This window comes from Erinaceus europaeus, chromosome 6 (assembly GCF_950295315.1).
Source record: "Erinaceus europaeus chromosome 6, mEriEur2.1, whole genome shotgun sequence".
In the NCBI taxonomy this organism is placed as follows: Eukaryota; Metazoa; Chordata; class Mammalia; order Eulipotyphla; family Erinaceidae; genus Erinaceus; species Erinaceus europaeus.
Genome location: NC_080167.1, coordinates 26,526,900 through 26,548,290, shown reverse-complemented (window position 1 = coordinate 26,548,290; position 21,391 = coordinate 26,526,900). Strand labels below are relative to the sequence as shown.

General features: G+C 41.0%; 1 protein-coding gene across 3 annotated transcripts in view; it reads left to right on the top strand.

Annotated features, from left to right (window-relative positions):
* The window catches only part of EDARADD (EDAR associated via death domain), an 82,693-nt gene that overhangs the window by 46,785 nt on the left and 14,517 nt on the right, over window positions 1-21,391 (top strand). For all 3 annotated transcript variants that reach the window (XM_016190306.2, XM_060191949.1, XM_060191950.1), the window contains exon 5: window positions 10,962-11,007. In XM_016190306.2, the coding sequence (XP_016045792.1) occupies window positions 10,962-11,007 (46 nt within the window). The remainder of the gene's footprint in view (window positions 1-10,961; window positions 11,008-21,391) is intronic.

The following is a 21,391-nucleotide window of genomic DNA, read 5'->3' as shown; positions in this document are numbered from 1 at the left end:
ATAAATGAAAATAAATATTTAAAAAAAGGATAAGGAAAATATCAGATTATCTCACCTCTATGAGCAATATAAAGAAACATATGAGCAATATAAAGAAACAAAGAATCTGAACAGATAAAACCATACTAGTGGATATAAACAACAGAATTGGAATTACCAAAAAGAAGGTGATTGGTGGTATGAGCAGGGATCTAGTGGATGGTGATAATTGTTGTTTTTGCTTATTTGTTTTGTTTTTTGTCATCTTTGTGGTTTCTTTGCTGCAACACAGCTTTCTCAGATAGAAAGAGACAGAGAAAGACATCACATCACCAAAAGTTCCTTTGGTGCAGTGGAGGTCTGGCTTGAACCTGGGTCATTCACATGGTAAAACAAACACACTATCCAAGTGAGCTATCTTGGCAGACCATTTTTTAAATAATAAAATATGATTCTCCACACTTAAATGTGTGCGTGTGTGTGTGTGTGTGTGTGTGTGTGTGTGTGTGTGTGTGTGTGTTTGATGGCTTTCTTCAGCTAACACATAATTATACACCACCAGGAAATTATAGACAGATGTGAGGAGTTTATGAATGTATTTCTTCATCACACAGCCTTCAATTAGTCTGTGAACCAACATAGATTAAATCCCACAGCCTTGGGTTTGGGAATGATAGAAATAAAGGCAAAAACTCTGTGCTTCTCTTTCATACCCATAGCCTGTGGTCTACGTGAATTTGCACATTCAGGCCCTAGCCTTTGCAATATTACTTGAACAGTAGTCAACTATACTTCTTACACATAGGGAAAACCCCTCCCTCTTTCATCTTGGAAACCATAGCAAAAGTCTTAAATTACACTTGAACATGCCTGCCTCAAAGTTGAAGGAACACCTCCCAGCCTGTGACCCCCACTTCAACTCTAGAAGAAGCCGGTCTTCCTTGTAATTGGATAGAAAAGTCGTTGAAGAAAAGAAAGAACTAAATATACACAAATCCACAAGTTTGTGCTTATCTGAGCAAAGCCCTGTAGCAGTTATTTCAAATTTCCATTCTTCCATATCTCATTTTTTTTTTTTTTTATCCTCAGTGAAACTTCCATTCCTGAGGTCTTGAATTCTTGCCCACCTTTGTGCTTCCTCAGCCTTGGGTCTGTGCCTTCTTAACACATTGTTCCATGTGGTATCTATATTTACACTTGTGTCTTGGTTCCATTACTAAAATTTAACCTTAAAGCAACAGGAATATGTTTCGTTTTAAAAATATTATTACTATTATTATCAGGTTACATGATAAATCTACCACTCCTGGTGAACATTTTTTCCTTTCCTTTTTTCACTTTGGTCAAGACAGAGGGAAATTGAGAGGGAAGGAGAAGATAGACAGGGAGAGAGAAAATGAGATACCCACAGCACTGCTTCACCTCTTATGAAGATTCCCCCCTGCAGGTGGGGGCCAGGGGCTTGAACCCTGGTAACATGTGTGCTCTACTGCGTGTTCCACTGCTTAGCCCCTTGTTTCTTTTGCCTCTGTATTTCAGGTTGATAATAATCTCTTATACTGCACAGGTGCTTAATAAATGCATCCTGAAAAAATACATTTTTAAAACCTTTTTGTGGAATATACTTTCAAATAATCAGATACATCCAGTTTTCATTACTTCTAAAAGATGAGCCTAAATGTAGTTTCTACAGTTATTACAACAACAGTGGTTAATTTGCTGGGGGAAAATAAATAATTTTATATAATTATAAAAAATATATATAAATTGCTTTAGAAAACCCCAACAAGGAGGTCTGTAGTCTGCTCCTAATTGCTTAAAAGTGAATAATAGGGGAGTCGGGTGGTGGCGCAGCCGGTTAAGCACACGTGGCGCAAAGCACAAGGACCGGAATAAGGATCCCGATTCAAGCCCCTGGCTCCCCACCTACAGGAGAGTCACTTCACAGGCAGTGAAGCAAGTCTGCAGGTGTCTTTCTCTCCCCCTCTTCTGTCTTCCCTTCCTCTCTCCATTTCTCTCTGTCCTATCCAACAACAATGACATCAATAACTACAACAGCGTTAAACAACAAGGGCAACAAAAGGGAAAATAAATAAATATTTTAAAAAAGTGAATAATAGGTAAAAACACACTCAAGAAAATTTCACTGGCCATGTGATGGGAGAAAGCAGGGAACAGTCTACAGTGCTATAGAAGCCTTATTACTTTCGCATCGGGTATTTAACATATATACTCAAGCCCTCTGCTAAAATAATTTATTTTTTATTTCTTTTTTCATCTTACTGAGGGTTAATGGTTTATAGTACACTTGTTGACACATGGATACAATGTCTAATCTCCCCATGATAGATGTCTGGAATACACTCTCACCCCCAATATAGGTTATTTTCCTATTTCCTATTATTTTCTATTTCCTTCATGCACTAGGAGGACCCCAAGAACTCTCCTCCTCTTCCCTACCCTACTTCCCCAGAATTCTTTGCTTTGGTGCAATACACCAAACCCAGTCCAAATTTTATTTCAAGTTTTCCTTTTTTCTGCTCTTCTTTCTGATGTTCTGCCTATGAGTGAGATCAGTCCATATTCAACCGTCTTTTCTTGGCTCGTCTCACTTAACATCATTCCTTCAAGCTCTTTAAAACACAGGCATCAAGTATTTTAGCACTAGTTGTTTTCCCAGAGATGACAGTTTAAATAATTTGGCCTGGCACCTCATCCGTACAAAAGAGTAGCCTTTAATTCAGGGCTGTAAGTTCTTTGCCTGTAATTCAGGGTTGCTGCCACAAGGTGTGCAGTGATCACTTGGTTTTGATATTTTTGGTGGCTTCCAATTAGGCCTGTCTTTTAGTCAGGTTAGCCAACCTGTTGCATGCTTTCCCATTCACTCAGCCTCCAAAATTGTAAAAATTGAACTCTTTAAAATATTTTTAAATGTTAAATTAATTTTTGGATATAAAAGAAATAAATTGAGAGGGCTTTCAATTCTTTTCCACTGGTCTGTGTGCCTATTTTTTTTCCAGTACCAGGTTGTTTTGATAATGATGGCCTTATAATATAGTTTGAGATCTGGGATGTGATGCCTCCATTTATGTTTCTTTTCCTCAAGATTGTTTTGGCAATTCTAGATGTTTTCTGGTTCCAGATAAATGATTGCAATTTATGTTCTATTCTCTTAAAGAAGCTTGGTGGAACTTTGATGGGTATTACGTTAAATTTTTATATGCCTCTGGGGAGAATATTCATTTTGATGATATTAATGATATTAGTTCTTCCAATCCATGAGCATGGGATGTCTTCCCATTTCTTGGTATCATTTTCTATTTCCTTGAATAGTAACTCATAGTTTTCAGTATACAAGTCTTTCACTTCTTTGGTCAGCTTTATTCCTAGATATTTTATTGATTTTGCTGCAACAGTGGATGGGAGTGATTTCTGGATTATCTTCTTCAGATTTAGTATTTGCATAAAGAAATGCCACTGATTTTTGTACATTGATTTTGTAGCCTGACACCTTGCTATATTGCCTAATAACTTACAGTAGTTTTCTGTTGGATTCTTTAGGTTTTTCTATGTATACTATCATATCATCTGCAAATAGTGAGAGCTTGACTTCTTCCCTTCCAATCTGTATTCTTTTGATTTCTTTCTCTTGCCTGATTGCTATGGCAAGAACTTCCAATACTATATTGAAGAGTAATGGTGATAATGGACAGCCCGGTCTTATCCCTGATCTGAAGGAGAATGCTTTCAGCTTCTGTCCATTGAGTATTATGTTGGCTGTAGGTTTGCTATATATGAATTCCACTATCTTGAGGAATTTCCCATCTATTCCCATTTTTTGTAGTGTTTTGAGCATGAATGGGTGTTGCATTTTGTCAAAGGCTTTCTCTGCATCTATTGAGATAATCATGTGGTTTTTGGTTTTGCTTTTTATTGATGTGGTGAATGACATTGATTGCCTTATGTATGTTGAACCAGCCTTGCGTTCCTGGGATAAATCCCACTTGGTCGTGATGAACAATCTTTTTGATATACTGCTGTATCCGGTTAGCCAGGATCTTGTTTAATATTTCGGCATCTATGTTAATCAGAGTACTGGTCTGTAGTTTTCCTTTTTGTTGTGTCCCTATCTGCTTTTGGTATCAGGGTAGTGTTGGCTTCATAGAAGGTGGAAGGAAGTTTTCCTGTTTCTTCGATCTTGTGGAAGAGCTTTAGAAGTATAGGTATTAGCTATTTCCTGAAAGTTTTGTAGAATTCATTTGTGAAGCCATCTGTTCCAGGACTTTTGTTGTTGGGAAGATTCTTAATAACTATAAGAGAACCATAACTATTTCAATTTCTTTGTCTATGATTGGTGCATTTAGCTATGGTAATTCTTCTAGGTTCAGTTATAGAAGGTGATATGTTTCTAGGAATTCTTCCATTTCTTCCATATTCTCTAGCTTGGTGGCATATAGTTGTTCGTAGAAGTCTTGCATGATTCTCTGGATTTCTGTGGTGTCAGTTGTGATGTCTCCTCTATCATTTACAATTCTATTTATTTCGGGCTACTCACTTTTTTTTAGTGAGTCTGGCTAGGGGTTTGTCAATCTTGTTTAATTTTTCAAAGAACCAATATTTGACTTCATTGATCTTTTGTATGGTTCTCTTATTTTTGATGTTGTTTATTTCTGCTCTAATTTTAGTGATTTCCGTCCTTTTGGTTGCTTTAGGGTCCCTTTGTTCTTCTTCCTCTAAGGCCTTAAGGCGTGCAGTAAAGTCGTTTATCTGAGCTTTTTCTTGTTCTCTAATATGTGATTATATGGCTATGAGTTTCCCTCTCAATACTGTTTTAGCTGTGTCCCAAATATTTTGACAACTTGTGTCTTTGTTTTCATTTGTTTCCAGGAACAATTGAATTTCTTGCTTGAGTGTCTCTCTGACCCAGTGGTTCTTATGCAGCAGGTTGTTGAGCTTCCAAATTCTGTGACTTTTAGTAGCTTTCTGTTTGTTGTTGAATGTTAGCTTTACTCCACTGTGGTCTGAGAAGATACTTGGGATGATTTCAATGCTCTTGAATTTTTTGAAGCTGTCTTTGTGGCCTAGCATGTGGTCTCTTCTTGAGGATGTGCAGTGTGGATTTGAAAAGAATGTGTATTCCAATTTTGGGGGGGGTAAAGGACTCTGAAAATGTCCAGGAGGTCTAGTCTGTTAATCTCTTAATTTAATTCTCTCATTTCTTTGTTGATTTTCTGCTTCATTGATCTGTCTAAGTGTGAGAGTGGGGTGTTGAAGTCTCCCACTATTAGTGTATTACTACTGATGTATTTATGTAGTTCTTTCAGTAGGTGTTTGATGTATTTAGATGGTCCCTCATTGGGTGCATAGATGTCAATAATTGTTAAATCTTCTTGGCTGGTTGATCCTCATGCAGGCAGCATGAGCAAAGACAGCCAATTATAAGAAGTATCAAAAAAAAACAAAAAAAAACTCCAGGTAGTCTTTCCTAGGCAAGGATGAGGCTTGATTGATCAGGTATTTTGTCACTCAAATAGAGCTCCATCCACTTAAAAAAAAGAGAGAAGTTAAATTAAGAGGCTTGGAATGACACCGCTGGTGAGCCAGGAATCTTGGTAAAGAAAATAGCCCTATGGGGCCTGCTAGGAGTGGCTGTTACTGGGGTGGGGGGGGGGGATGAGCTCATAAATAATCAAAGGATTTTCCTTTGTTCCCCTGACCTCCATTTGTCAGCCCAAGAGAGAGTTATGGAATTGTATTTTGGTGTCACTCTGACCAGCCCATGTTCACCCTCCTACAGACATCCCAGTATCCTACCCTATCTAGCGGATCCCAGGTTGCAAGCTGCTGCCTCTTGGAGCTCATGGAAGCTGAGGCTCCAAAGTTGCCATCCTGGCTCCACCCTCTACTTTCTAGATCTTTAAGAAGGTTACTTCTAATGTCTAATTCAAAGAAATCTCTTTTCTCTCTATCTCTGTCTATCTAGCTCTGTCTCTCTCACTGGGAAAAACCACTCTTCTATTTAAATCTCTGCATTAGAATTCACCATCTTCTGCCTTTTACTTTAGTAGTGAATGTTCATCTCTATTTCCCTGGAATCTCTGAGGGCAAGCCTGGAGAGGTCAAAGGATCTTTTGGCCCATATATATTGATAGACTCCAGCTTGGGATCTTGCATCTTTATTATTCAATGAAGAAATGTTGCATAAAGGCACAAGTGTGGTTTCAGTAAGAACATAAACTCCACAAGAGACTTTTTTTTTTTTCTGATTTCAGCCTGACCTCAAAAGTAGTGCAGCAGTAACTACGTTTTTAGAGCAGTGAATTTAAACTCTGTCTTTATCCACTTTCAAAAGTAATTTGGAGTTGTGTCCCTTGACTGCATCATTAGGATGATCAGGTTTGTTAAAATTCTTTCCAGATAATTGGTGTATTGCACCAAAGTAAAAGACTCTGGGGTGTGTGTGGGGGGGGCTAGAATACAGGTCCTTCAGAGGACATAGTGGGGGTTGTACTGTTATATGGAAAACTGAGAAATGTTATGCATGTACAAACTATTGTATTTATAGTTGAATGTAAAACATTAATTCCCCAATAAAGAAATTTTAAATAAATAAATAGAAATTCCCAGGTTTGAAAAAAAAATTTCTTTCCAGATTTGGTAGTGAATGTTCATCTCTATTTCCCTGGAATCTCTGAGGGCAAGCCTGGAGGTCAAAGGATCTTTTGGCTCATATATATTGATACAGTCCAGCTTGGGAACTTGCATCTTTATCATTCAACGAAGAAATGTTGCATAAAGGCACAAGTGTGGTTTCAGTAAGAATTTTTGAGAATTTAGAAGAAAGTTCATGTTTTAGTGGGGATCTGAGCCATACCATGAAATATGTCAAGTTTGTAACAGTTGCGCCTCTTAGCACCACCCGAAGGTCCTGTTTCTGTTTCCTCTGTGTGTGTTTCCAGTTCAGTGAGCAGGAGCATGACTGTTGATAAAAGAACATGCCTGCCTGGTCCTGCCTGAGCCGTGCAGATGGGGACAGGCAGGTCTCTGCAGGACCTGGTGAGGAGGGAATGGTGGCCCCCACGGTGCTGTGTTTCTGGGCTTCACCTTAGTAAAGAAGCTGAATAAAGAGAAAGTCATCCTTCCAGAGAGTTCCTATGACTCTCACAAACAATATATACCTGTGGCAGGTAAGTTGCTTCCCATTAAGTTGGTGGTGAGGAGCTAGACTCTAAACAGAAGCAAAAAAGACTGGGAACATGGCATATAGATTATGCGAAGAAGACTCTCATGCCTGAGGCACCAAAGGTTCCAGATTCAATCCCCAGACCCACCATAAGCCAGAGCTTAGAAATTGTCTGATTAAAAAAAACCAAAAATTTGGGTGTCAGGAAGTAGTGCAATGGGTTAAGTGCACGTGGTGCAAAGCGCAAGGACCAGTGTAAGGATCCCGGTTTGAACCCCCAGCTCCCCATCTGCAGGGGAGTCGCTTCACAGGTGGTGAAGCAGGTCTGCAGGTGTCTATCTTTCTCTCCCCTTCTCTGTCTTTCCCTCCTCTCTCCGTTTCTCTCTGTCCTATCCAACAACAATGACATCAATAACAACAACAATAATAACTACAACAATAAAACAACAAGGGCAACAAAAGGGAAAGCAAATAATAAAAAAATTAAGAAGCAAAAACATAGATTAGTTAGGGGTTGAAGTCTAGTTGGTAAGACAGAGAATGCTTCTTGGGGGAGGGAGAAATTAGACTTGTCATCAGAAAGACTTCTTTTTTTTTTCCTCCTCCAGGGTTATTGCTGGGCTCGGTGCCTGCACCATGAATCCACCGCTCCTGGGGGCCATTTTTTCCCCCTTTTGTTGCCCTTGTTGTAGCTTCGTTGTGGTTATTATTATTGCCCTTGTTGACGCAATTCGTTGTTAGATAGGACAGAGAGAAATGGAGAGAGGAGGGGAAGACAGAGAAGGGGAGAGAAAGATAGACACCTGCAGACCTGCTTCACCGCCTGTGAAGCGACTCCCCTGCAGGTGGGGAGCCAGGGGCTCGAACCGGGAAGCTTACGCCGGTCCCTGCGCTTTGTGCCACATGCGCTTAACCCACTGCGCCACCACCCAACCCCCATCAGAAAGACTTCTATGCATTGCTGGGATAAGGGAATTTATGAGCTTGGAGAGAGGAGAATGGCTTCTTAGAAGATTAGGAGAAGATTGTTTAAAGTGTTTGACACCGAGAATTAACAAATCTTTCAGACTGAAGCTCTCAGAATGCTCAGGCTGGAGAATCTTTGAGATGAGCTCATCTACCAGCCAGAGTACAAAGGAGGAATCAGAGAGCAGCAGTGGTAAATCATGGGTCACTGAGGTCACTCGTGCAGCTAGACTTTTGACCTAACTCCAGTAGTGCTTCTGCATTCCTGTGGATGGAGAGGGTAGTTACTAGCTGCTGGGAGAGATTTTCCTTGTAGAAAGTGGAGTTAACAGAAACAAATGTAGAGGCCTGGTGTTGGTGCACCTGATTGAGCACACACAATACCATATGAAGAGACCCAGGTTTAAGCCCCTGGTCCCCACCAGCAGGGGGGGAAGCTTCACATGTAGTGAAGAAGTGCTGCAGGTGTCTCTCATTTTTTCCCCTGTCACCCCTTCCCCTCAAGTTCTCTCTGTCCTATCAAATAAAAGAAAGGAAGAAAAGGTGGTTACCGAGAGCAGTGGGTTCATTGTGCAGACAGGTGCATCCCAGCAATAACCCTGGTGGAGGGGTAAAAAGTGAGGAGGAGGAGGACAAGGAGGACGAGGAAGAGGAAAGGCAGAGGAGAAGAAGGCTGGGGCTGGTTCCCTCTGATGTCTTGAGTTAAAACACCTGCTCAATGGTGTACACACACACACACACACACACACACACACACACACACACACTCAGATTCTCCAAGATCGAAGCAAATTCCTCCATATAACAAATCCTTTAACATGACCTTGGATGTAAAAGTAGACCCCCCCCCAACAGACAAACAGAAACACAGTTACCTCCTAAATGATGTGGACACTGCTTTGAAACAGTATTGCTGTTTGACAGTGCATCGCAGCTTTGTAGTATATACTTAAAATTTAGAATAGGTAAGGGGTCAAGAAAATTTAGCTTAGACAGAGATAAACCCAATAGTAAGAAGATAGTGAGTAAAAGACATTAAATTGTCCACAAGGTAAGAGAAAAAACAGAACAACAGCACCTTGTTTTTTATTCTGAAGTGGTTTTTTTAATCTTTATTTATTGAATAGAGATAGTCAGAAATGAAGAGAGGAGAGAGAGGAAGAGAGACACCTGCAGTCCTGCTTCACCACTCGTGAAGCTTTCCCCCTGCAGGTAGGGACCGGGGGCTTGAACCAGGGTCCTTGGGCACTGTAATATGTGCACTCAACCAGGTGCACCACCACTCGGCCCCTTGTTTTGTTTTTTAATAGGGATAGTAATTTAATAAAACTTTGTTGAATGTCTTCTGTATAATGGGCACTGTGCTGGACATGGAGAACCCAGCACAGGTTGCAAGTAGACACTTAGTACTAGTACTAGTATTAGTATTTTGCCACCAGGGTTGTTGATGGGGCTCGGTGCCTGCCTGCACTGCAGATCCACTGCTTCTGCAGCCATTTTTTCAATTTTTTTGGATAGGACAGGGAGAAATTGAGAGAGGAGGAAAAGATAGTGAGAGAGAAAGAGAGATATCTGCAAACCTGCTTCCTCTTTTGTGAAGTGACCCCTCCCCCACTGCAGATAAGGAAATGGGAGCTCAAACCAGGATTGTTGCAGGGGTTCTTGCATGTTGTACTATGTGAGCTTAACCTGGCCCCCAACACTTATTTTCTGTAAAGAGATACACCATTCACTATCTATTAAAATAAATGAATCTTGAGAGTCATTTCTCTCAAGCCCCATGCTCTGGTAGAAATTTTTTAAGTATGCTATTTATTTTGTTTATTAGATAGAGATAGAGAAATTGAGGGGGAGAGACTGGTCAGTGACACATCTAGTTAAGTGCACATAGCACAAAGTGCAAGGACCTGTGCCAGGATTCAAGTTCAAGCCCCCAGCTCCCCACCTGCAGAGGGGGAAGCTTCATAAACAGTGACACATGTCTGCAGGTGCCTATCTCTCTCCCCCACCCCTCTCAATTTCTCTCTGTTCTGTGCAATAAAATGGAGAAGGTGGAGAAAGAGAGAGAGAGAGAGAGAGAGAGAGAGAGAAATTGTGAGGGAGTGGGGAGATAGAGAGGAAGAAAGCTAAGAGAAACCTTCAGCACTGATTCATCACTTGTCAAATTTCTCCCCTGCAGGTTCAAGCCCCTGGTCCCAGAATTGTCTAATGTGTGTGCTCAGTCAGATGTGTCATGACCTGGCCCCTCAGAAAATTAACTGAATTGGAAAGTTGATACTCTGTCCATTTTTAAAAATATTTATTCATTCATTCTTTAAAGTTATCTTTATTTATTTGATAGAGACAGCCAGAAATCAAGAGGGGAAGGGGAGATAGAGAGGAAGAGAGACAGAGAAACACCTGCAGCCCTGCTTCACCACTCATGAAGCTTTTCCCCCTGCAGGTGGGGACCAGGGTCTTGAACCCAGGTCTTTGTGTTCTGTTGTGTGTGTGTGTGTGTGTGTGTGTGTGTGTGTGTGTGTCTGTGTGTGTGTGAGCTTGAACCTAGGTCTTTGTGTTCTGGGGTGTGTGTGTGTGTGTGTGTGTGTGTGTGTGTGTGTGTGTGTGTGTGTATGTCTGTGTGTGCTTGAACCCAGGTCTTTGTGTTCTGGGGTGTGTGTGTGTGTGTGTGTGTGTGTGTGTGTGTGTGTGCTTGAACCCAGGTCTTTGTGTTCTGGGGTGTGTGTGTGTGTGTGTGTGTGTGTGTTTTCAACCTGGTGCACCACCACCTGGCCCTGATGTTCTTTCCATTCACCTAGGTCTGATTTTAATGAAGCTTGCTTTTGGCTTTCAGGGAGAAGAAAATGGCTTTCCGGACAGTACTAGAGATTCCCTTACAGGTAAATGATTGACTCAGTAGATATTGGGGCATCAGTGAGAGCTGGCATGGTTAAATTAAAGATCATTTGAGAATATGTTCATCATTAACTTTTGACAGCTCTATTCCAGACTAGAGTTTTTTGTAACTACATGCCACAGTGAACTGCCAGGAAAGCTTCTAAAGTTTCACAAAAACTTTCAGAGTGTTTTCCCTCAGTTAACCTTGGCTTGTGAAGGACAAAGTAGAGCTCTGGATTGGACAAGTTTAGGATTGGGCAACAGTCAGACTTGAGTAGGTCTTTCCTTTCTCTCTCAGAGTTCTGGAAGCCACAGAACTGGGCAGAGACCTACAAAACTCAGGCAAACCAAGTGAGGGTGGCAGGGGCCAGCTTAGTCATCCTCTGACTCCATTTCTTTTTTTTTTTTTATTTATTTTTTATTTAAGAAAGGATAAATTAATAAAACCATAGGATAGGAGGGGTACAGCTCCACACAATTCCCACCACCCAATCTCCATATCCCATCCCCTCCCCTGATAGCTTTCCCATTCTCTATCCCTCTGGGAGCATGGACCCAGGTCATTGTGGGTTGCAGAAGGTGGAAGGTCTGGCTTCTGTAATTGCTTCCCCACTGAACACTGCCTCCATTTCTTTGTTTGTTTTTAAACTTTATTTTAATGAGAGAGAAATACAGAGATACAGAGAGAAAGACATGAGTGCTGCTCATAGCTTATGGGGAGGTGGGGAATTGAACCTGGGACCTTGGAGCCTCAGGCATGAAAGGCTTTTCCATAACCATTATACTATCTCCCCAGCCCCCTGCCTCTGTTCTTTCTCTGTAGCTCTTAGGGCCAAAGGGTCCCCATTCAGACATGTGCGACTTGGTTACTGCTCACCACCACATTTTTGCTATTAGTGTTCAACCAAAAGCACATTAACATTTGTCTCCCCTTTGCTTTTTTTTTTTAACTGTAAGACAAACTTTGACAATGCTCAGATTTCTTTTTTTAATCTACTTATTTATTTATTATTGGATAGAGACAGAAAAATTGAGAGAGGAGGGCGAGATAAATTGAGAGAGGGAAAGAGACAGAGAGACACCTGCAGCCCTGCTTCACCACTTGTGAAGCTTTCCCTGTAGGTGGGGACCAGGGGCTTGATCCTGGGTCTTTGTGTACTGTAATGTGTGTACTTAACCAGGTGCGCCACGACACGGCCTCCAGATTTCTTATTAATGTATCATAGGGAAAATATGAAGCGAACATTAAAGTAAACCACCAATAAATAATAATAATAATAATAATAAACCTCAGGGCACAGGTCACCCAGTAGAGGGTTTGAGACACTGGTTCCTACCTACAGGGGGAAATATCATGAGGAGTGGAGCAGTGCTACAGGTGTCTCTCTTTCTCTCTGTCTCTTTCTCCCTCTCTCTTTCATTCTCTTTCTCACCCTCTTTTATAAAGAGAAAGAAAAATGGGGAAGGGTGACTGCCAGGAATGGTGGAGTCATGCAGACACCGAGCCCCAGCAACAACTCTTGTGATAAGAGAGAGAGAGAGAGAAAGGGAGAGAGAGAGAGAGAAAGGAAGAAATAAAGATAAAAACCCCACTAACATTTTCTGCATTGTTTAATGTGCACATTGAGTCATGTAAGTCATCAGAGTTTCTTTGCTTCTGTCCCTTTTAAGGGAAGGGATTGTAAGGACCCACAGAATCCTCAGGACAATCTGTCATCAGTCTCAGATTGATATTTTGAATATTGAATATTTTCTTTCCTGGATCGTATGTTTTTATTTCTTTATTTTTCATTTAATATTTATTAATGAGAGAGAGAACCAGAGCATCAATTTAGCATACGTGATGTCAGGAAGTGAACTCAGGACCTCATGCTTGAGGGTCCATTGTTTTATAAGCTGTACCATCATCTGAGCCTATTCTATAGTTTTTAATTTTCTCTTATGAGTATCTTCCCTTTCAAACAGATTTTTGAATCTGTATGTACACATGTATATGGAAGAAATGATCAATTGTATGCGGTGTGTGGTAAAATACCCAAGGAAATCTACTAAAGGCTTCCTTCCTGTGGTTGACCTGGTTACAAGAGCATGTTTTTTGTTTTTTCCATATACTCTTCTGAATTTCCTTGTGTGGCAAGCGCAGATTTGCTTTTCTAATTAAAAAAAAAATAAACTTTAACATTTACACTTTTTCAAAACTAACATGCCCACAAACCAGTGTTAAAGATCATCCAAAATAGAAAACGAATAAAGTGCATTGTTTAGAAAGCTCCATAAGCCCGTCAAGGACTCTTTTGAGTTCAGATAACAATAATTTTAATCAAGTTTGATGTAGTTTTTTTGTTAAGATTTAATTTATTTATTATGAGAGAGATGGCAGAAGGAGAAGGGAAAAAAAATCATTCTGGTACATGTGTTACCAGGGACCAAATTTGGGACCTCAAGCTTGAGAGTCAAATGCTTTATCCACTTCACCAATACTTGTATAGTCTTTCAAATGTTTAACTTGTATTAAAATGAAGTGGAAAACCTACAGAAGAATAAACTTTTCACTGTGATAGTAGGTAGTACATTTGAAAGCAGACATTATGCTATTGAAATCAGCATTTGCTTTGATTATAGGAGTGCTTGGGGTATTTGTGTTGTTGCTTGTTTGTTTTGTTTTTCTTTTTTTATTTTCCCTTTTATTGCCTTTGTTGTAGTTTTATTGTTGTTGTAGTTATTGTTGTTATTGATGTCATCATTGTTAGATAGGACAAAGAGAAATGGAGAGAAGAAGGGAAGACAGAGAGGGTGAGAGAAAGATAGACACCTGCAGACCTGCTTCACCGCTTGTGAAGCGACTCCCCTGCAGGTAGGGAGCCGGGGGCTCGAACCAGGATTCGTGAGCCGGTCCTTGCGCTTTGTGCCACATGTGCTTAACCCACAGTGCTACTACCCGACTCCCTGTTTTATTTTTCAAGAATAAGTTTATGAGAAACAGTGATATTATGACTTTCCTCTCTGATAGACTGGTAAAAAAAAAGTCTGTGTGCTTCATCGCAAATGAGAACAATGTCTCATTATACTTACAAACATTAATTTAGCATTTACTATGCACCAGGCACACTTCTTTGTGCTTTGTACATGTGCACTTAATCATGTGTGCCACCACCAGGCACACTTCTAAGCACTTACAAATGTCAAGTTTTCATGGCAACTTAGTATGTGAATCCAGTTGTTTTCTCATTCTCTCTCCCTCCCCCCACCCCACCCCACCCCCCGTTGCCACAATGGTTATCATGAATCCATGAATCCACCATTCTTGACAGCCTCTCCCCCCCCCCTATTTTATTTGATAGAACAGAGAGGAATTGAGAGGCGGATAGATAGAAAGTGAGAGAGGCAACAAATGCTGGAGAGGTTGTGTGGTCAAAGGAACCCTCCTGCACTGCTGGTGGAAATGTCAATTGATCCAACCTCTGTGGAGAGCAGTCTGGAAAACTCTCAGAAGACTAGAAATGGACCTACCCTATGACCCTGCAATTCCCCTCCTGGGGATAGATCCTAAGGAACCCAACACACCCATCCAAAAAAATCTGTGTACACATATGTTCTTAGCAGCACAATTTGTGATAGCCAAAACCTGGAAGCAACCCAGGTGTCCAACAACAGATGAGTGGCTGAGCAAGTTGTGGTCTATGTACACAATGGAATACTACTCAGCTATTAAAAATGGTGACTTCACTGTTTTCAGCCCATCTTGGATGGAGCTTGAAAAGAAAACATGTTAAGTGAAATAAGTCAGAAACAGAAGGATGAATATGGGATGATCTCACTCTCAGGCAGAAGTTGAAAAACAAGATCAGAAGAGAAAACACAAGTAGAACCTGAACTGGAGTTGGCGTATTGCACCAAAGTAAAAAGTTCTTGGGTGGGTGCACACACTGAGTGTCAGAAAGCGGGGATTGACTCATGTAAGTCATCAGGGTTTTCTTTGCTTCTGTCCCTTTTAAGGGAAGGGATGATAAGGACCCACAGAATCCTCAGGACAATCTGTCATCAGTCTCAGATTAGCCCAGGCAATCATGTTGAATATTTTCTCCCTATACCATATATTTTTATTTCTTGTTATTTCCAGAATTCCATTCTTAGCTTTCTTTACTATTCATTTCATATTTATTAATGAGAGAGAGAGGAGAGAGAAAGAGAGAGAACGCCAGAGCATCAGTTTAGCATACATGATGTCAGGAATTTTTGGAAGAAAGCCAGAGCCACTGGCCTCCCTGAAAGTCAGTCTCTGAGCCACGGAAAGACCTTTCTCTAAAGCATGCTGTTTACCCTGGGCCTTAACTCTCCCTTCAGTCTTAACCCAGCTTCTGGCTTCAACTGAATTCTTGTCATTTGCAAATGTTAGTTATCTGTGACTCAATGTGTAACTGGTTAGGATAAGCAGTAAGGAAAGGATAGTATGTGTATGGCAGGGATGAGAAATAACAGATGTCTTCTTGGGACCATCTAGACATTTTAAGTTTTATAATTTTTTTTTAAAGATTTGTTTGTGAGAAAGAGTGAGAGGAAAGGAGAGAGAGAGAGAGAGAGAGAGAGAGAATGAGAACACTAGAGAATCACTCGAGCATGCAATGCTGGGAACTGGACTCAGAACCTTATGTTTGAGAGTCCAGGGCTTTATCCATTCATTGTACCACCCTCCGGGTTACAGTTTCACAATGCTTTGATGCAGACTTTCTTTTTGAACGTTTTTATTGTTATTTAAATTTTCCTGTTTATTTTATTTGATAGGATAGACAGCAATTAAGAAGGGGAGGGGAGATAAAGAGGTAAAGAGAAACACCTACAGTTCCACTTCACCACAGTAATGAATCTTGCTCCTTATAAGTGGGGACTGGGGGCTTGAACCCACTGGAGAGTGTAGGCTCTCCAGGTGCTCCACCATGTGGCCCTGGATACTGATTTTCAAAGTAAAAGCATTTGAGCATTAACATGGTAAGTCATTTAAAAAAAATTCTCCAAATGTAAAATAAGAAGCCTCATGGTCTGGGAAGTGGCACAGTGGATAAAGCATTGGACCCTCAGGTATGAGGTCCTGAGTTTGATCCCTGGCAGCACGTATACCAGAGTGATGTCTCATTCTTTCTTTCCTATCTTTCTCATTAATAAATGAACAAAATCTTCTTTAAAAAAGATGAAAAGATAAAATAAGCCTCTTCTTTTTTTTTTCTTTTCCGAAAGAAGCACACTTTTTTTTTTGCCCCCAGGGTTATTGCTGGTGCTGGGTGCCTGCACCACGAATCCACTGCTCCTAGAGACCATTTTTTCCCCTTTTGTTGCCCTTGTTGTTTCATCATTGTTGTGGCCGTTATTATTGTTGTTGTTGTTATTGCTGTCGTTGGATAGGACAGAGAGAAATCGAGAGAGGAGGGGAAGACAGAGGGGGAAGAGAAAGATAGACACCTGCAGACCTGCTTCACCACCTATGAAGCGACTCCCCTGCAGGTGGGGACCTGGAGGCTGGAACCGGGATCCTTACGCCGGTCCTTGCGCTTCGCGCCACGTGCGCTTAACCCACTGCGCTGCCGCCCAACTCCCAATAAGCCTCTTCTTGTCCTCCTTTTGGGGGTTGTAGATATCACCTCACTTTTCTCAACAGTTGCCAGTGTCTCAAGGATGGTTTTCCTGATGACCTTGCACAATTCAGCATTTGCCTTCATCTGAACCAAACTCCCCCTTTAGACATGCATATAAGATATAATCTTCATTTTTCTTTCCAAATTAGGTTTATGAAGAGACAGTCTGTTAACATACTAGTGTCACATTATTTCAGAATTCACATAAAAGTCCATTTAATGTGGCAGGGGAGATAGCGCAGTGGTAGAGGACAGGATAAGAGTGTATCACATCCCAAGTTTGATCTCCAGCACCACATATACCAGAGTGATATTCTCTCTCTTTCTCTCTCTCTCCTCTTCTCTTCTCTTCTCTTTCATGCATGTTCATAAATAATAAATTTATTTTTCTCTTTTTTTTACATTTTTTCAATATTTATTGGACAGAAACACTGAGAGGGGAGGGAGTGAGAGAGAAGGGGAGACAGAGACAGCATCAGCACTGCCTCACCATTTCTGAAACTTCCCTCTGAAGCTGGGTTCGTGCACGTTATAACAATGTGCACCCAACTGGACATGCTACCATTCAGTCCCTGTTAATCTATTTCTCAATTCTGTGCTGAATTTTAACCCGTATCCTTTCTTATATAAGAACCACCCCCCCCCATGATTTTTAAGTTCCAGTTCTGTTTGATGTCAAAAATACACTGGCCTAGATTCATCCAGTTTGTCACTTTTAGACTCCCCATTGCTGGTGCCAACTTGAGGTCTCCTTAAAAAGGTGTTTTAGGGAAAGAAAATGAAATATTGTTTTCCTTTTGGTTAAGAGATCAAACACCTACTAAAAGCCCTTGGGTCACTTTCTTAGTAAAAAAATAATTCTTCATCACTTTCCAGCTCAGAGCATGTAACTACCTCTGATGAATGATGTGATACGTACGTACCCCAATGATTTATCAAAGCTGCAATCTGGCACTTTAAATATGTTTATTTCCAACCACATTGGAAACCACACACAGAAAAAAAAAAAAAGACGAATCTACACCCTTAATAAACATAACTGCAGAAGTATTTGACTCTACTTTGACACTTGTTGGTATTTGGCAAGCTCCAAATCTGATAATTTATAGACACCTGGGGTAGAGGTATTTTATTTCAGAGCCACACTATTTTGCCATCTGTGGAGTTGCCAATATAAAATGTTTGCTGTTTAATTGTCTGCACTCACTCAGGACTTAGTTAAACTGAGTGATATTATTACAAGTGATCTGAGAGCTAACAGTGGTACTGAGCACATTGGAGGGAAACACCCATGTGGTAATAGCTCTGAAAAACCAGAGTGTGCAAGATAAAACAGCATCTCCCCTGCAGGGATATACATTAAGTCAATCTGTGATCCACTGCCAACATCCTGACTGGAGCCATTTTCTCTGCTCAACTAATCATGACCTTTGTGAATCCTGAATCTTGTTCCAATTAGCAATTAAATGTTAATTGACTGGTGTTTTCTAATCTGCCAATCCCAAAATTAAAAGTTCAGATATTATACCAATGCATATGAACTCTTTCTTACCACTGACTGTTGCATCTGTTTTTTAAAAGACTCATTTATTTATTTTTATGAGAGAATAAAAGTGAGCAAGATCAGAGCATTTCTCAGCTCCACTATCTGACAGTTCTGGGGATTGAACCTGGAGTCTCTGGGACCTCAAGCATACAAATTTTGTTTCCTCATGTTGCACAGCCTCCCCTTACTACTGAAATTTGTTTCAAGTATGATAGACATAACTTGGCAATGAATCATACTTGAATCCTGAACACTGCTTTAAAGTGTAAGGTAAGGTGTGTGTGAGAGAGAAGAGAAGTAAGAGACCAGGGAGCTGGGTGATGGTGACCTGGTTGAGCACACATAATTGCAAGGACCTGAGCTTGAACCCCCAGTCCCTACCTGCAGGGTGAGAGCTTTGCAAATGGTGAAGCAGGGCAGCCGGTGTCTCTCTGTCTCTCTCCCTCTTCATGTCCCTCTCTCTTTTGCCTCTAGGATTATCTCTGGTGCTCAGTACCAGTACTATGAATCCTCTGCTCCTGGAACCATTTTTTTCCACCTTATTGGCTAGAACTGAGAGAAATTGAGAGAGGAGGGGAAGATAGGGAGGGAGAGAGAAAAAGATAGACACCTGCAGATCTGCTTCACTGCTTCTGAAGCAACCCCCCTGAAGGTGGAGAACCAGGAGTTCGAATCAGGATCCTTGTGTGGGTCCTTGCACTTCGTACATAGTATGTGCACTTAACCTGGTGTGCCAATGCCCAGCCCTCTCTCTCCCTATTTCCCCTTCCCTCTTGATGTTTGACTATCTCTATCCAGTAAATAAGTAAAGATAATTTTTAAAAGAATAAGTAAGAGATGAGAGAAGATAAAGAGCCAGCAGGTGGCTCACCTGGTAGAGTGTCCAGATTAGCATGTGCAAGGACCTGGGTTCAAACTCTGGGCAACCACATGGGAACACTTGCAGGGGAGAACTTTTCAAGTAGTAGGGTAGTGTTTCTCCTTCTCTCTATCTATCTCTTTTCCTCTCTGTCTCTCACTGTTCCTTACCCTGTATCTAAAGGAAAGAAAAAAATAACTGCCAGAAGTGGAGTTATGCAGGCACTGAAGGCCAAAGAAAGAGAGAGAGAGAGAGTAGGAGTGAGGCAGAAAATACCATAAAGAAAAACCTATTCATCTGTTTTTGAGTGTGGGGAAATAGTAGGTCTGTATAGACTTTTAGTCACCCAAAAGACATGGGATCTCTCAAAGAGATGTAACTGTGATTCCAAAAATCTAATTCTAGTGACCTTTTAGTCTAAGAATTACTCTGTAGATATTTTTAAGGCAATGGTTTTCAATCCTGGCAGCATATTTGAATTCTCAGGGGAGCTTTAAAAAAAATTCCTATGTCCTGCCTGTACCTCAAACCAATTGCATAAGGCTTTCAGTGGGTGGGACCAGACAGGAGGATTTTGAAAATCTCTTGGGATGTGGGGAGGAGGGGAGGGCTTCCATCTTGTGGCCAAGGTTGAGAACCACTGTGTTGGGGGAAAGAAAAAAAAAAAGAGGCTGTTGGTTATGATCCCTTCTTTACCCGCAGCTACTAATTCTTTGTTGTGTGCTAGGATGAGGCTTTAATGGGTGATTTCACTTAATCCTCTCAACAACTTTCCAAGATAGGCATCACTATCCCTGTTCTAAGAGAGAGGACACACTTTACAGCAAGCTCAGTAACCTGTCCAAGTTGCACACCTGCACAGTGTTAACTGGTATTGATAGTCATTTGGCATGTCTCTAAAGCTCCCGCTGCTAATCTCTATGGTACACAGTGTGCTCCTTCTCCATAGCAACCAGTAATCTTTCTTCTGCCTTGTGTCTACTCAGCACTGAACAATCTTTCAGTTGGTTTAAACACTTCTAGGTAGAAGCCCAGAAGATTCTAAGTTGACTACGACTCTGTGTCACACTCTTCACACACTGCTTCAATGACTACGAGTGAGTTTTTTTTCTTTGTGCCTGGAATGACATGGTGACATTGAAGTCCCATTGCTCTTAGGGCTTCTGTATGGGTTGGGAGGACAAGAAACGGAAACAGTTAAGTCATTGCAGTTGGTGATAGAAACCAGGAGGAAAATAAAGAAAGTGAAGCAGATTTTACCAGTCAGGAGGAGAGTTGCTAAGAAGCTGCAGGTAATGCAATAGAGTTAGTCCTGTGGAAGTCTGAGGAAGGGGAACTCCAGGAAGAAAAACTGATGCAAAGGTTTTGAGGCAGGTGCAAGCGTGGGGAGCGAAGAGCAGTAGAAACGGTGAGCTGAGGGTGTCAGCTGAGGTGAGACAACACAAAGACTCTTTACTTTCCTGTCTCCGTATGAACAAACAAACAAATGCAAAACCTGGCATCTGGGGAAGGAGGAGTGTTCAGGTCCTGGAATATGATGGCAGAGGAAGATCTGAGCCTGGGGTTTAGATTACTATGTGGAAAACGGAGAAATGTTATACATATACCAAATACTGTGTTTTACTGTTGACTGTAAACCATTAACTTCCCCATAAAGAGAAAGAAAGAAAGAAAGAAAGAAAGAAAGAAAGAAAGAAAGAAAGAAAGAAAGAAAGACACCATAACATCTTTAAGTAACATTGATTTAAGACTAGCCCAAAGAAAAGTTCTCACATCAATTACTCATTTAGTTCATGAGGTATAAGAATTATTATTGGGTTGGCCAAAGAGCTCACTTGAATCGTGTGTTGTTTTGCCATGTGTGTCTGACCCCAGTTCAAAGCCAGCCTCCACTGCATGGAAGGAAGCTTCAGTACTGTGGTCTCTTTTACTCACTCTCTTTGCTTCTCTGTCTCTACCAAAAATAATAACCGTTAGCTCAATTTTATATATGAGGAATCTCAAGTTCATAGATGTTTTAAAATTTGATTTATCTACTTTTTTATTTATAAAATGGAAATATTTACAAGACCATAGGATAAGAGGGGTATAATTCCACACACTTTCTACCACCAGAACTCTGTATCCCATCCCCTCCCTTGATAGCTTTCTTATTCTTTAACCCTCTGGGAGTATGGACCCAAAGTCATTGTGGGATGCAGAAGGTGGAAGGTTTGGCTTCTGTAATTGCTTCCCCGCTGAACATGGGCGTTGGCAGGTCGATCCATACTCCCAGCCTGCCTCTCTCTTTCCCTAATGGGGTGGGGTTCTAAGGAATCGGGGCTCTAGGACACTTTGGTGGGGTCATCTACCCA